The sequence below is a fragment of the Carcharhinus amblyrhynchos genome, chromosome 5 (assembly GCF_965287045.1).
Source record: "Carcharhinus amblyrhynchos chromosome 5, sCarAmb.v2.hapA, whole genome shotgun sequence".
NCBI lineage: Eukaryota > Metazoa > Chordata > Chondrichthyes > Carcharhiniformes > Carcharhinidae > Carcharhinus > Carcharhinus amblyrhynchos.
In genome coordinates this window covers 46,595,522-46,611,200 of record NC_137328.1, presented here as the reverse complement: position 1 = coordinate 46,611,200, position 15,679 = coordinate 46,595,522, and the positions used below count along the sequence as shown (strand labels likewise).

Sequence of the window (15,679 nt, the reverse complement as noted above, 5' to 3'; positions counted from 1 at the left end):
AGTCACATGTATGCCAGACAAGTTAAGGACAGCAGATTTCCTTCCCTAAAGAACATTAGTGAACCAGATGGATTTTTCCAACAATTGACAATGATTTCATGGTTATGAGTAGATTCTTATTTCCAGACATTTTTATTGAATTCGAATTCTACCATCTGCCCTGGTGGGATATGAACCCGGGTCCCCTGAACATTAGCTGAATTTCTGTATTAATAGTCTAGCAATAATACCGCTAGGCCATCACCTCCCTTAAATAAGTGTATGAGGGAGGCAATGGCCTCATGGTATTATTGCTAGACCATTTATCCGGAAACAAGTCCTTCCTAAAATAAGTGTTGGGATATAATTCCAAAGGCACGAACAGCCTTCTTCCAGTAATTTATCCTATTGGTCAAATTTCTCACATTAACCTAAATAGTTAGCACTGGCAGGTTATTACCCTATGAGAGGCATCGTAACTGAGCTTGAACCTGCCTTCTCTGTGTCACAAAACAGACTTCCAGCAAGAATAGCAATCAGGAATAGGAACCCCAGTAACTCCCACAGTCCAAAGATGTGCTGGTTAGGTGGATTGGCCATGCTAAATTGACCCTTAGTGTCACGGAGGCTAACTAGGGTAAATGCATGGGGTTATGGGGATAGGGTCTGGGTATGATTGTGATCATTGCAGACTCAAAGGGCCGAATGACCTGCTCCTTCACTGTAGGATTCTATGATAACTGAAATTTTACCCTCACCCTAGACTAAAATCACTTAAATCAGTTTTCGATCCTCTTCTCCTTCCCTAATGGGATCAGTTATCTCTACTAATTCCAATGGCTCAATGCCATATTACTCTCAGAAATAGTTATTTTACAAATTAACAGTTAAACAACAGATTTTGAGACCCTAAATTACATACCCATAGCCTGTAAAGTTCTACTCTGTACTGTCAGTAGATCTAGTGCAGTGAATGCCGGTTGAGAACATAAGAACATAAGAAATAGGAGCAGGAGTAGGCCAACTAGCCCTTCGAGCCTGCCCCGCCATTCAATAAGATCATGGCTGATCTGTCGTGGCTCAGTTCCACATTCCCGCCCTCTCCCCATAACCCTTAATCCCCTCTCTTATCAAAAACCCATCAACCCGCGTCTTAAAAATATTTAGCGAGGTAGCCTCCACCACTTCAACGGGCAGAGAATTCCAGAGATTCACCACCCTTTGAGTGAAGAAGTTCCTCCTCAACTCCGTTCTAAACCGCCCCCCCTTTATCTTGAGGCTGTGTCCCCTAGTCCTACTATCCTTTCTGAGCGGGAAGAGTGGTCCACTTTGGTAGGAATAATGGTAGGAAGGACTATTACTTACGTGGAGAAAAACTGCAGCAGGCGATGGTGCAGAGGGACCTCGGGGTCCTTGTGCATGAGTCGCAAAAACCCAGCTTGCAGGCGGTCAGGAAGGCGAATGGGATGCTGGCCTTCATCGCAAGGGGGATTGAATATAAAAGTAGGGAGGTCTTGCTGCGGCTGTATAGGGCATTGGTGAGGCCGCAGCTGGAGTACTGTGTGCAGTTTTGGGCGCCGTACTTACGCAAGGATATTTTGGCCTTGGAGGGAGTGCAGAGGAGGTTTACTAGGCTGATGCCGGAGTTGAGGGGGTTGAGCTATGAGGAGAGGCTGAATAAATTAGGCTTCTACTCGTTAGAGTTTAGAAGAATGAGGGGAGATCTCATTGAGACGTATAAGATGATGAATGGGATGGGAGGTGAAAGATGGTATCCACACTACTCCCAACAATTCCCAAGGGAACTCCAGAGCTGGGGCCTAGGCAACTGAAGGCTCAGCCATCAATAGCGGAACAATTATGATTGGGAATGCACAATCAGCCAGAGTTAGTGGAGTGCAGGCATCTCAGAAAATTTTGGGGTTGGAGGAAACTTCAGAGCTTGGGAGGGGCAAGGCTGTGGCAGGATGTGAAAACAAGGAGGAAACTTTCAAAATCAAAATGTTGCTTGACAAGAGCCAAAGTAAGTCAAGGAGCTCAGAGGAAAAAGACTTTCTGCAAGTAAAGACATGGGCAGCCGAGTTTTTTAAGACCTGAATATACAGACGGAGTATGGGAGAGACAAGGGTGTCTTGTGGCGCACTGGTAGGTCCCTGCCTCTAAACCTGAAGCTTCAGTTTCGGGTCCCACTCTAAGACTTGATTGCCACAGAAGGTATGTTCATAAAGCGGCCAGACAAATTGAATATCAACTTGCAAATCCTTCTAAAACAGAAAATATGAATGGGAGAATCTCCTGGACCTTCAGAACCTGCAGGAGGCAATGGAAGACCATTGCAGTACCTTGCCAGGTATAACTATGGACAAGCACATGGGAGATCCATGCTCACAATGCCCTATTAGGGTTTGGTTCCTGGAGAGAGATAGAGAATGTGGGAGACAAGCCAGAACTGCGCTGAAGTAGTGTAGAAGTAACAGTTGAGCAGTAGTTGAGCTGAAATAGGGTGATGCTGAGTGATGTTAGAGATACATAAAGAGTTGAAACAAGTACAATTTAGGAAGCTCATCCTGGGATCAAATGTGACACCAAAGTTTCAAAAAGACTGGCTTAACTCAGTTTATTGCCAGGGACAGGGATGAGTCAGTAGATAGAGAACAGAATTTGGAGCACAAATCGAAAACAATGGCTTCAGGCTTACCAATACTTAATCAGAGGAAGTGTCTGCTCATTCATGAAGTCAGATACGTAGTCTGATAATTTAACAACAGTGGAGGAACTGGATAAGATAGAGCTGGGTATTGTCAGCATACATCTGAAAACTGATGCTGTGCCTTTGATAATGATGCCAAGGGACAGCATGTAGATGAGAAGTAGGAGGGAGGGCAATGATTTTATCCTTGAGACTGAGGCCTGCAGCCACTGAACAGCACATCACATTCATAGAAATGAGCACGAGGCACAAGGTTGAAATGTTATGGGCGTGTGGTAATTGTAAACCTTTTTTCCCTCCTCCTCCTCCTCCTCCCCTCCCCGACCTCGTCCCCCAAGAATAGTGCACTGAGGATGCAGGTTCAAATCCCACCACAGCAGATAGTGAAACTTGAATTCAATAAAATGTCCGGAATTAAAAGTCTAATGATAACTATGAAAGCATTGTCAATTGTAGTAAAAACCCCTTTGTTTCATAATATCCTTTAGGAAAGAATTCTGGTGACCTACACACACAGCAACGTGGTTGACTCTTAAAATACCCTCTGAAATGTCCTAGCAAGATATTCCGTTCGAGGGCAATTAAGGATGGACATTAAACACTGGCCAAATTCCATGAACTAATAATAAAAATATAAAATACAGCTCCCCTACTCGCCCTGGTGCCAAGCTGCTGTGTTGCCATCATTCCTTCCTGAGCAGCCGTTTTATTTGAAACCTGGTTGGAGAGTGGAAAGGGTTTTAATTCTCGCTACACACAATAACTATCATAGCGGAGTTTCCAGTCTTGAATAAAATGGGAGTCTTGTGTGTGTGTTTCAGCTAACTGCACAAAACTATTCAATAGTACAAACCAGCTGGTTAGAAATGAAGACATTAGTAAATAGATAAGTCAGTTTGCAAACAAATTATGATGTCATATATGTGCCAATCTCTCAGGAAATGGCAGAATATGAATCCACATTGAGACTTTCAATGGACCTTGCTGAAAGAGGTGCCATATGCAGTTCAGCCATTAAATGGTACAAGTTTCATCCTGGCTAATCACAAATTCCTGATAGAACAACTGTTCATTCTATCATAGTGAGCATTTTGCCAAAGCTTACGCTCAATAAAGATTATTTTCTAACGCCTGCCCTCTGTTGCCAATATGAGTAATGATGTCTGATATAAAACTGGCAAAGTCCTACGCAACAATATTACATAACTGTTTATTAAAACAATTAGACTGAACCAGAGTTATTCCTCAAGAGGAGGAATCATTCTAATTGCACCAATCAATCGCCTCTCGGCCAGGGTATAGCTAAATCTGGGAAAATGTTCTCTCTGTAGAAAATTGGAAATAGTATGAAATTGTTGTATTATGAGCTAATAGAAACAATATTTCATTCATCTTTATTCACAGATGTGGATGAGTGCGCAGAGAATGTTAATCTCTGTGATAATGGCCAGTGCCTCAACACTCTTGGAGGATACCGATGTGATTGCGAGATGGGATTCACACCAGCTTCTGATAGCAGGTCCTGTCAAGGTGAGTTGGCTGGTGCCGTGCAGTTTTTGGCAGACCATACCAAATGTAGATTATCACTATATCCGGAAGCAGAATGTAGAGATTTGAATCCACAAGTGCAATTACGAAGGAGCCATTCTTTTTGCTAACATGCAGAAGTAAGGCAGCTTTGCTGAAAAATGCTGGGCTTCCTCTGAGAAAGATATGGATCAACACTTCTTTACCATTTACAAGGACAGAAAAAAAAATTAAGAAACCTTACTTTGTAAATGTGTAACCACAAAGTCAAATTGGAATTGAACATGTATCGCACTTGACCTGATTAACATAGGTTTGTTTTGCACCAAAATGCTCATTTTTTAATCCAATTAATAAATACAAATTTTAAAAATATGCCGCTAATAAAACAGCACAATTGTGGCACACTAATCACTAATCACAAACAGTAAAGATGCTTTAAATTTTGAGAGATTGCAAAAATAAGCAACTTTTTGAATGATATCTCAAAAATGGCAATGAAAATTATGTACGTGGTTTAAAATGGGGACAAAATTTTATCTGTTAAAACTAATGGAGTATACTAGTGTTCTTATTGAAACAATGGGTGGTATTCTCATGGCGTCTTTCGCATGGTAGGAGATGGCATGCCGATCTCCATTATGGGATCTTCAGATTCCGCTGCTGTCACTGGGTTTTCTCATTGACTCTACTCATGCCGCTGGGAAACCTGTGGTGAGGGTGCGCCATTGGCAGGACCAGAAGATCCTACTAACATGAACAGGGCAATGAGTCATTTGAGCTGGTGGAATCCATGTTGCCAATATATATCCACTGCAATGCTGAAGGAGATTCTTCATCCTTCATTGTAGAGACAAGCCAGATGTTTGCCACTTGGATTTGAGATTACCTCATTTTTACATCTGCCTGGGGTTGGATAAATAGGTCATAACTCTTTTGTATACATTAACTTGAGGAACACAAATAGAAACTTTAGATTTCCTCTTTTATTTATCCTAAGCTATCAAAACTGCCCTACCAACAAGAGAAAGCACTCCCCAGTTCGTGATAACTGAGCCAGAGAACATTCTGAATCAGGTTCACTTTGGCCACCCTCCATTCAGCCAAACTCAGCCTGAGCCAGGCCAGATGGTTGAACTAAAAAAAAAGTTTTTGAAGTCTGAACATTTCGCATGTGTGCGATTACGTTATTTATTAAAGAAATACTTGAGTCCTTTCCCTCATTTAAGCGCTGCTCTCGCCTCTGACTCAATAAGTCATGGATTCAAGCTGTACTATTGAGTATGTTATTTTCACTGACACTCAGCACACCCATTGAGTAAATACTGGATTGCTCAAGGTGCCCGTGTTTACTACTTCTGGGCTGCGCGTTCAGATTGGTGAAAAAATGAAACCTTCAGTGACATCCAATTAGCCTGATTGGATATCCCAATGCAGGCAGGAGAATTTATATTTTTCCTCCCCAAGATTGCAGGGGCGTGAAGTGTATTTGAAATGTTGCATCAACTGTTTTACGGCCACTATCTGGTTTAGAGCAGTCCAGGGATCAAAACTGGGAGTTTTGTGTTCTTTCTGAGCTCTGTATTCTATCTACAGTAACCCAAGCTGCTTAGTGGCATCCTAACTAATCTTCTGCATTTATAGAAATACCTTCTGGCAAAAAAAAATCAAGATCACGATCTTAACACATCGTGAAGGGCAAGAATTATCCTACAACTCTTTGAAAAAGAATTCACATGTAGGCTAAGTTATATTAAAACACTAGAATTTATTCTCTTTTTATTGATAATTTTTATAAAATGTGAGTGTCGCAGGCAAGTCCAACATTTGTTACCCATCCCTCATTGTCTTTGAACTGGTGGTTTGTTAGGCCATTTCACGGGGCAGTTTGAAGTCAACCACATTGCTGTGGCTCTGGGGTCACATAAAGGTCAGATCAGGTAAGAGCAGCAGATTTCTTTACCTAAAGGACATTAGTAAACCAGATGGGTTTTTAAGCACAATTTCTGATTAGTTTCATGGCTTCATTATTAAGTCTAACTTTCAATTCCAGATTTTTATTAATCACATTTAAATTTAGCTGCTAGGTGAGATATCAATCCATGTTCCTAGGTATTAACCTTGGCTTTGCAGTACTAGTACTGAGACACCACCATCTGCCCATTAGTATCACTGGGTGACCGGTTAGCTCAGTTGGCTCAATGACCAGTGTATAGATCAGATAGGTACCTGCCAACACAACAAGTTTCAGCCCCACTCAGCTTGAAGTAGCCTCAGGCCTGCCTTCTCACCATGCCTGTAGTAAAAAATCATGGCATTTTGCTGTTGTTCGACAAATAATTGCCAATGACTTACCTTCAGCCGATAACTCAAGAAGAAGAACAGGGAGTTTAGTTAAAGAGGCACTATGCTATTTCCTGCCTCTAGTTAATGTTAAACTTTGAGAGAGTGACATGAAAAATACTGCTGAAATAATATTTTCCTTCATTCTTAACTTTATTCACTAGCCAGCTGGCTCCTGACACAGTATAATAACATTTGAAACTTGGGGCAGAATTCTCCCACTTTGAGACTGAAGGATGGTGGCAGGAGGTTTGAAAGGTGCCTGTCCTGTCAAGCAAAATGGTGCACTCCCACAACAGATTTTGTGCTTGGAACCTCTAATTATGCGCAGACAAGTTACGTTCCAACTACCCTGGCATGCCAGCAGCTGAAAAGTTCACCCTCTGTCAGCTGGTGGGTTTGAAGGCCCTGGCTCCATATTTACATAGAAATCTAGCAGACTTGTATCACACTCTTCAGCCCACCTGTCTTCACCAAGTCACACAGGTTGTCAACAACCCAGGGGGAAAAGACAAGCGCCTCAAGAAGAAGTCTGATCCTTGATGTAACCACTTACTCCCCAAGTGCACCACCTGCAAGAAGCCCATGCTCCACTTAGACTACCTATCACCTAGAGTCTTCACCATCCCCTTCCAGTAAACAATGGAGTATCCCTTTTATTCCTTCATTTGTGAGCTTTTCATGGAGGCGTGTCGGGGTCCAGCTTCCCTCTGCCTTCCAGTATTCACCCTCTTCATCTACCTCCTTTCCCCTCTGCCTGCCAGCATGAGCCCTTGCCCAATGCTCCACTCCTTGCTCAGCCTTTCTTCCACATTGCCCCCCTTTATCAAACCATCACGCCTTCACCCCAGCCTCACCTTACACTCCAGCCCCGATTAAACTTCAGACCTTTGCTGCAGTGAGTCCCATATCACAATAGACACTGGTATGTGGCACCAGGGGAGACCTGTGTACTCCCTAACCCCAGGCACAGTACTAAACTGAGATTGTTACACAGGAGGGTCCATGGGTCCAGCAGCACAGTGCTGTTCATGGAGATGGAGTCAGGAACCAGTCTGCTCCACAGCACATCAGGGGTAGTGTGGCAGAGTGCTTTGTTGCCCTCACCTTGAAGTCTCTTGCCAACTGAGGGCCACCTGTGCACAACACTCTTTTGCAATTGGGTTTGATGCTATCGTGATTTCCCGCTGGCATAACACAAAATTGGAAGGCCTGACAGGACACTGGCAGGCAACTGTTTTAATGAGCATCATGAGATGCAAATGGCTTTTAGGTCACCAGTCACTAGGATGATTGACCTGGCCTTTCAGAGAATTGCAACATAATTTTATGCCAGTAGGTTTCTGACATTTTGGCTCTAGCCAGATTGTCCATGTCCATGTGCCACCAAAACAGCCACAGGCAAGTGTGTTTAGTTTCTGTTAAAATGGTAAAATTAAAGTAATATTTTGTCCAGGGATTCTTCCATTCAAATGCCATTCTGTCTCTGAATTGGTGGTGTTCAATCAAGAAAACCACCAAGGAAATACAACTTGATTATTATTATTTTATTTCCTGTCACCTACTTACTGACAGAAACCTTCCACGTGTAGCACTGGTGAAAATTTCCTCTGTTCAATACTTCTACTGAAATTGAAAGGCTTTCTTTTGGAACAAATTCTCTTTCAGGAGCAGAGGGAATTTTAATGAATGTATTCATAATGTTGCTGCCATCAGTGGTAAAGAATTTCCTATCACATTAACGTAAACTATTGCGATAGTTTCTTCCATAGTCGTAAAATTTATCCCAGCCCTTTTTCATTTAGAACTGTTAGTTTTAGGCTAATGTTGCCTTATCCTCTACATCCCATTACCTAAAATAAATATTTCACAATGTTCCTCAATGTAAATATTTTAATTGATATCGAACACTCCCTCCTCATATTGCTTTCTTAAACTAACAATTTTCAGCCTCTCCTTTCCTCTCCAAAGGGGATCTCAGCTCCAAGATAAAAATAATTGTGAATCATGAAATTTTCCCTCTGATGTTATGGGGCAATCTTTGCCCTATCCACCAAGTAGGAAGCAGGCTATGGGGCAGGTAAAAATCATCGGTGGGTTACCCCTGTCTATTGTCTTCCCACAGGTTCTGATTTTAACCTCTTCTTGCAGGCAAGCGGATATCCACAGATCAAAAGTACAGATCAGGTTCCAGTGATGCAATTGGGTTTGGCCACTATTTTAGCCAGAGACCTGAAAGGCAATGTAGTTTTCCCACCCAATCAAATGAGTAGGTGCATGCAAATAGTTTTACTTATGTTAATTGTTCTTTTGTGGCCAAGGGTTCTCCTCTGGACCCCACCAGTAAAATCTTCACTGCCCTCCCAATCATGTCCCTGAGTGCTGAGATTTGTTACTTTGATCAAGATGCCCGCCTTTTGTTACCTGAAATTCCATACCAAGCTAGCTGTCACTTGCAGCAGACTAACTGAGCACAGACTATGGACAAGATCTTTCAGACCTCTGCAGCGGTTTTCCAACGATACAAGCCACTCACCATTGGCTGCCAGCGGGATCTTCTGGTCCTGCCAAAGTCAGTGGCCACTTGAGTAGCTCGCAGGCCGCAATGCCAGGGAACCTGCCATTGTGGAGGCTTGGGCGGGGAGGGGAGAGAATTGCACCTTCAGCGGATGGGAGGGTCCAACCGACAGGAAGGGTCAGAAAATCCTGGCCCATGCAAATGAATTCTCAGAATTGAAATTCCCTACAGCTGTCACAGCCAAGGTTGAAAGGGTTTCCTGCATGCCTCAAGTCTCAGGCAAATGAATGCAGCCCTAAATTAATATTGCATATGTATCTTTGTAATTACAATGTAGATTTGACATAATTAACATTCTCCAAACTAGCATTTGTTGTTCAAAATGAAATTTTTATAGATTTTATCAGAGCAGTTTAATGCAGGAAAATTTAATGGGATGGGATGGATAGGATAGAGGTGGAGAGACTCTTCCCGCTCAAAAAAGACAGTAGGACTAGGGGGCACAGCCTCAAGATAAAGGGGAGGCGGTTTAGAACGGAGTTGAGGAGGAACTTCTTCACTCAAAGGGTGGTGAATCTCTGGAATTCTCTGCCCGTCGAAGTGGTGGAGGCTGCCTCGCTAAATATTTTTAAGACGCGGGTTGATGGGTTCTTGATAAGAGAGGGGATTAAGGGTTATGGGGAGAGGGCGGGAATGTGGAACTGAGCCACAACAGATCAGCCATGATCTTATTGAATGGCGGGGCAGGCTCGAAGGGCTAGATGGCCTACTCCTGCTCCTATTTCTTATGTTCTTATGTTCTTAATAATAGTGTGGAATTATTTTTCCCTATAAAATGTTGTTGTACTTCATCTTTAATTAAACAATATCTCTGTCTCTTACAGACATTGACGAATGTTCATTTCAGAACATCTGTGTGTTTGGCACCTGCCAGAATTTACCCGGTATGTTCAGATGTGTCTGTGATGATGGCTATGAACTTGACAGAAGTGGTGGCAACTGTACAGGTAAGAACACAAGAGCTACAGACTTTAGTTACTGAAGGGGACATGTCTTATTTATTTATCAAGACATTCCTGATTTCTTAGGATACCAAAATGACATAAAGGCCCAGAGATCATATCGTGCACTATTGCAGATCAAACATTTCTGGCATCTTTTATGAAAAAATTCTTAGTGCTGAATGAGCGAGAAAACAGGAGAGTTTCAGACTTATTTTTGGTGAGTTTAAAAATGCAATCTTATGGCATTTAGTCAAAAAGGAGTACTAGGATGCAATTCTCACCAGTAGGGGGAAGGGTGGAGCCTAATCTGACTGGTGAAGCCAGCTGCTGAACTCAAGGGATGCCATTGCGCAGACACCCCAATCTCCCTATATACTGGCAGATCTCCTGTCACCCACCCACCCCCTCACCACAGACATTGGTACCCACTGCCAATCACTGCCTGTTCTGGTCACCGCACATCCCCAGACATCACATCGCATCCCCTCCACTGCCGATTGTTGGCAGAACAGGTTACCTCCCACTCCCCCAATTGCCACCTCAGACACCTGCGCACCCCCCCCCGCAATCGTTGCCCTGGACATTGCCTCTCACTCCAACTATCTCCTTTTGCCACCCCAGATGTCGCCTCCATGCCCTCTGATAATCGTCCCAGACATTGCAACACACACACACACACAAACACACACACACCCCCCCCCCCCCTCCCCCGCCACCGCCACCCAATCATCATATCAGACATCACTGCCCTGGGTGCTCTACCCCTAGTATTCGCTATGCCTTTAGAAGAATTAGTAGCGATCTAATCAGGATGTTAAAAATAATAAAAGCATCCAAAAGGGTAGAAACAGAGAGAAATTATTTTCTCTGACCTGAAAAAAAGAACTAAGGAACACATTCTTAAAACAAAAATAGAGCTATGGTATTTAGGAGGGAAATCAGAAAGTAATCTTTTATCACAAAGGGTAATGGAAATCTCTAATTTTTTTTGCTCAAAAGGGATCAGTTTAAACTTTAGATGGAAATTGATTTAATTTTGTTAGATAAGATTATCATGGAATGTAGATCAAAGGCAGATAAATGAAGTTGACAGTCTAATTGAATAGCGGAACAAGGTTGGAGGTTGATGTCCTATTTCTGTTTCTATGTAGTTTTTCCAGCTTGGCTCTCAAGGGAAACTCACACTGTGGTGATCATACAACACAAAAACCCTGACATAGAGATGAGTGTCATACATCAAATTTTCTAATCTTCATGAGTGATCCTAAAGAGTAAGAGCTAGCACGGTATTTTACATAGGTAAAAATAGCACCAAAGCCAAATCTGATGCTGTCCTCCTCCTCAGACATCTACACAAAGCACTTTCTAGCAATGGTCATGGAAAGGCAATGACTAGGAAGGAATTCTGTCCCCTTTTCATCTTCCTAACCTAGAGACGCTGCATTTATCAGAGCTCCTGCCCTAACTGAATTCAGCTAACAGCAACCTACAACTTTCCAGTAAATTCGGTTTACTTTTAATGACCTTGATCAGTTTCGTAAACAGAGAAGTCAGACGGAGGGTTTATTTATCGTAATGATCAACTTTGCTTGTAAAGCAGAAGAATGTCCAAGCATTGCTGTGGCATCACCGACCTACAATAATTCCTTCAGCTGGATTTATCAATTTTGAGGTTTGAATTTGAAAAAGGACAATTATTTTAATTGAAAAAAGGACAAATGATTGTTGCTATTGCATACTTAGATATCTGCTGACAGAAACACAGAATTCTTGGTTTCTAAGAACTCGAATTTAGTCACAAATTTTTAATCGTAAATTAAGTAGACATTCATCTGCTACTTTTTCTGAAAGGGAAATTTCATCCCCTTTGTGAAATCTACAGACATGAGAATCTTTTCTCAGCAGTTCTGAAATCAAGCTGTAATGGAGCTATAAATGTTCAGATATGAATTAGTCTTTATTCAAACTTTGTGACAATTAAAGGGTAACACTCTTGGCAGTGTGGAAGACCAGAAGGATCTTGGGGTCCGGGTTCATAGGACGCTCAAATTAGCTTCGCAGATAGAGGATGTGGTTAAGAAGGCGTATGGTGTACTGGCCTTCATCAATCAAGGATTTGAGTTTAGGAGTCGGGAGATAATGCTGCAGCTGTATAAAACCCTGGTCAGATCCCACTTGGAGTCCTGTGCTCAGTTCTGGTCACCTCATTACAGGAAGGATGTGGAAGCCATAGAAAGGGTGCAGAGGAGATTTACAAGGATGTTGCCTGGATTAGGTGACATGCCTTATGAGGATAGGCTGAGAGAGCTCGGTCTTTTTTCCTTTGAGAGACGAAGGATGAGAGGTGACCTGATAGAAGTGTATAAGATATTGAGAAATATTGATGGAGTGGATTCTCAGAGGCCTTTTCCCAGGGCTGAAATGGCTGCCACAAGAGGACACAGGTTTAGGGTGCTGGTGAGTAGGTACAGAGGAGATGCAGGGGTAAGTTTTTCACTCAGAGGGTGGTGGGTGCATGGAATCGGCTGCCAGCGGTGGTGGTGGAGGTGGATTCAATAGGGTCTTCTCAGAGACTTTTGGATAAGTTAATGGGACTTAGTAAGATAGAGGGTTATAGGTAAGCCTAGTAGGTAGGGACATGTTTGGCGCAACTTGTGGGCCAAAGGGCCTGTTTGTGCTGTAGTTTTTCTATATTCTATGTTCTAAATCTTTGAAGACTGCCTTCAGGGGATTTGACTATTATTGGCCACTTACCTCCAGTAATTACTTTACTGAAACAGGAAATGTTTTGTCTCATAAAAAATTCTGTTTTTAACTTGCAGATATCAATGAATGTGCTGATCCGGTCAACTGCATCAATGGTTTGTGTGTCAATACACCGGGTGACTACCTGTGCAACTGTCCCGCTGATTTTGAGCTTAATCCAACAGGAATTGGTTGTGTTGGTGAGTCATTATTTTGTACAGCTCTGTATGAAAGTTTAGGGGCTTATTATTGTTGTTGTCTAATGTTTCCTGTGTATGGGAATCCTGTGTAATTTACTATAAATAACTTCCTGAAAGATTTCCAGAAATAATATCATAAATATCCTTCTGTGAGAGTCATTCAGGAATGTGACATTCAACTATCCCTAAACAAAAAAGTTTTCCTAATTAAAAAAAACTAGAATTGTTTAAAGATAAATCTGTTCAATTTGATACATTTCTAAATCCTAAATATAACAGAGCAAGATACAATCATGACAGTCTCTCAGTTACTCTAGCTATCCCATTATATATATTTTACTGTTGGTTGGAAACAGCCCGGAAAAAGGTTTTTAAAACCAAAACCCAAAATTCAGTGACCTCGTGAATGATAAGTTTCACCCATGGTGTCACTGGGACAACACTTTACAGGTGAGGGAATTTGTCCGAGCTATTACTGCTCCTCCAGTTTTCCCTCACCGGAAGCACACTAGGAAACCAATGGAATTGCATAATCAAGGTTTCTGCTATGCCTTTGGCAAAGTAATCTCAACACAACAGGAAGAGCTGCAAGGAATTTCCTGGGCATGATAACTCCTAGACAAGTGAATTATTTTCCGATATTTCATTCTCAATTGGTTTCCCTTTCCTCTGGAAAGAAATCTCTCCATTACATTATAGTTCATCTGCACCAATACCCTTCCAGTACCTTGTCCAAATGGCTATGCTTAATGTTTGACTCTTAACAGTAATTGTGAATAACTCATTTAACTGTAGGAGCATTATAGCAGGATCACAGCCTGTCCTCATGATTCTGCATAAGGGTGTTCTTTTCGACACGTACAGAAATCAGAAACACTGGTCAATTTTCTCTTGCCCTGGCCTTGAGAATTGAGGTCAATTGTAATCATCCTTCTTGCCACTATAACTGGGATCCGATAAATCAGCACAGATTAGGGAATTAAAACTAGACTCTTCTAGTCTTTGTGACTCAGGACACACTATTTCTACCAAATGGGTTAGAGAATAAGTCCAATCAGCAGTAAATGGTGCAACAAAAGGACGTTGATAACGTTAGCCATTAATAACTGTACGGGACATTGTAACATTTAGAATTACAGAGTATCTCTTACAAATGTATACCCATTTGATATAAAATTCCAATGCCTTTTCTTATAGAAGCAGTGACTGACAGCAGTGCCATGATTTTGCTGATATGCAAAAAATTGCTCTTACCACTGTGTGAACAACTGCACTAATAGTGATTGCTGCAGTATGATGAGTTAACATGTTTTATGAAACATGACTTTTATATTTTAGACATTTTATAGTCCACATGAGAGAAATATTTGAATTTTTCAAATTGCTCACATTCAGTAATTGCGTTATTACATATAGTCAGTTTTGTTGGGTCAGTGTTTATTAATTGTGGCTCTTTGCAACAAATGAATGTTATATTTTCTAAAATATAATTGGTTACTTGGAGAAACTGTTTGCATTTAGCTCTGAATGTTCAGAGCATTAGATTTAATTCTACTGGGAAAGAAACAGGGATTGATGCAGAAGTTTCACAGTGCTTTCATTTTTAAAATGATTAATTTTAACACTTTGAATCTTGTGAATAAAATGAGTGAGATGTACAAATCTCTTTGACTGGTTCCCCGATCTTTATTACTATGAAATGAAAACCCATGCCATATAAAGTACATTTGAACAAAAATCAGAAATATGTAGACTATTTTACATGATGTGAATATTTTTCTTAATGTTTTTCTTCTGTGTGTTTGCCATAGATACTCGTGTTGGGAACTGCTTCTTGGAATATGGCCAACGAGGTGATGGAGGCTTGTCCTGCAGTGTCGACATTGGGGTTGGTGTCACTCGTGCTTCTTGTTGTTGCTCTCTGGGAAGTGCCTGGGGTAACCCTTGTGAAATCTGTCCTGATGTCAATACAAGTACGTACACTCTTTTAAAATTGCATTTTTGCAGATAAGCATATAGAAATTAAGCATGGGTCTCTCGGAGACAGAGTAAGGAAAATCATAATGAGGAATAAGGAAATAGCAGCAAAATTAAACAAATAATTTGTGTCTATCTTTGCATTAAAAGACACAAAGAACACTACAGACGCCCTATTTAATATTTTGAGAAGGTAAGAGGGACTAGATAATTGTAATGCAGATGTGATTTATTTGGATTTCCAAAAGGCCTTCGATAAGGTGCCCCATAACAAATGAATGAATACGGTCAGAAAAAGCAGTGGTAGAATGGGTTGCTAGATGACTTCAAGACTTCATGAAAATTCTGAAAGGTTTTGATAAAATGGGCATAGAGAGATGTTTCCTCTTGTGGAGAAAAACAAGACTAGAGATTATCAATACAAGATAGTCACCGAGAAATACAACGGGACATTCAGAAGAAATTTTTTCACCCAATGAGTGGTAAGAATGTGGAACTCAGTATCATAGCTAGTTGCTGAAGCAACAAGAATAGGTGCCATTAGGAGAAAGTTTGATTTGAGGGAGAATGGTTAGGATGGTAGATTTAGATGAGAAAAGATATGAGGAAGCAGGAGCAGAGCGTATACAGCAACATGGACTGGTTGGGCCAAATGGCCTGTTTCTGTATCATATGT

General features: G+C 41.5%; 1 protein-coding gene across 1 annotated transcript in view; it reads left to right on the top strand.

The window, feature by feature from the left end:
- fbn2 (fibrillin 2) overlaps nucleotides 1-15,679 on the top strand; it is a 344,878-nt gene that overhangs the window by 239,998 nt on the left and 89,201 nt on the right. Inside the window, exons 34-37 of the mRNA XM_080188736.1 lie at nucleotides 4,094-4,219; nucleotides 9,962-10,084; nucleotides 12,904-13,026; nucleotides 14,838-14,999. Coding sequence (XP_080044862.1) covers nucleotides 4,094-4,219; nucleotides 9,962-10,084; nucleotides 12,904-13,026; nucleotides 14,838-14,999 — 534 coding nt within the window. The remainder of the gene's footprint in view (nucleotides 1-4,093; nucleotides 4,220-9,961; nucleotides 10,085-12,903; nucleotides 13,027-14,837; nucleotides 15,000-15,679) is intronic.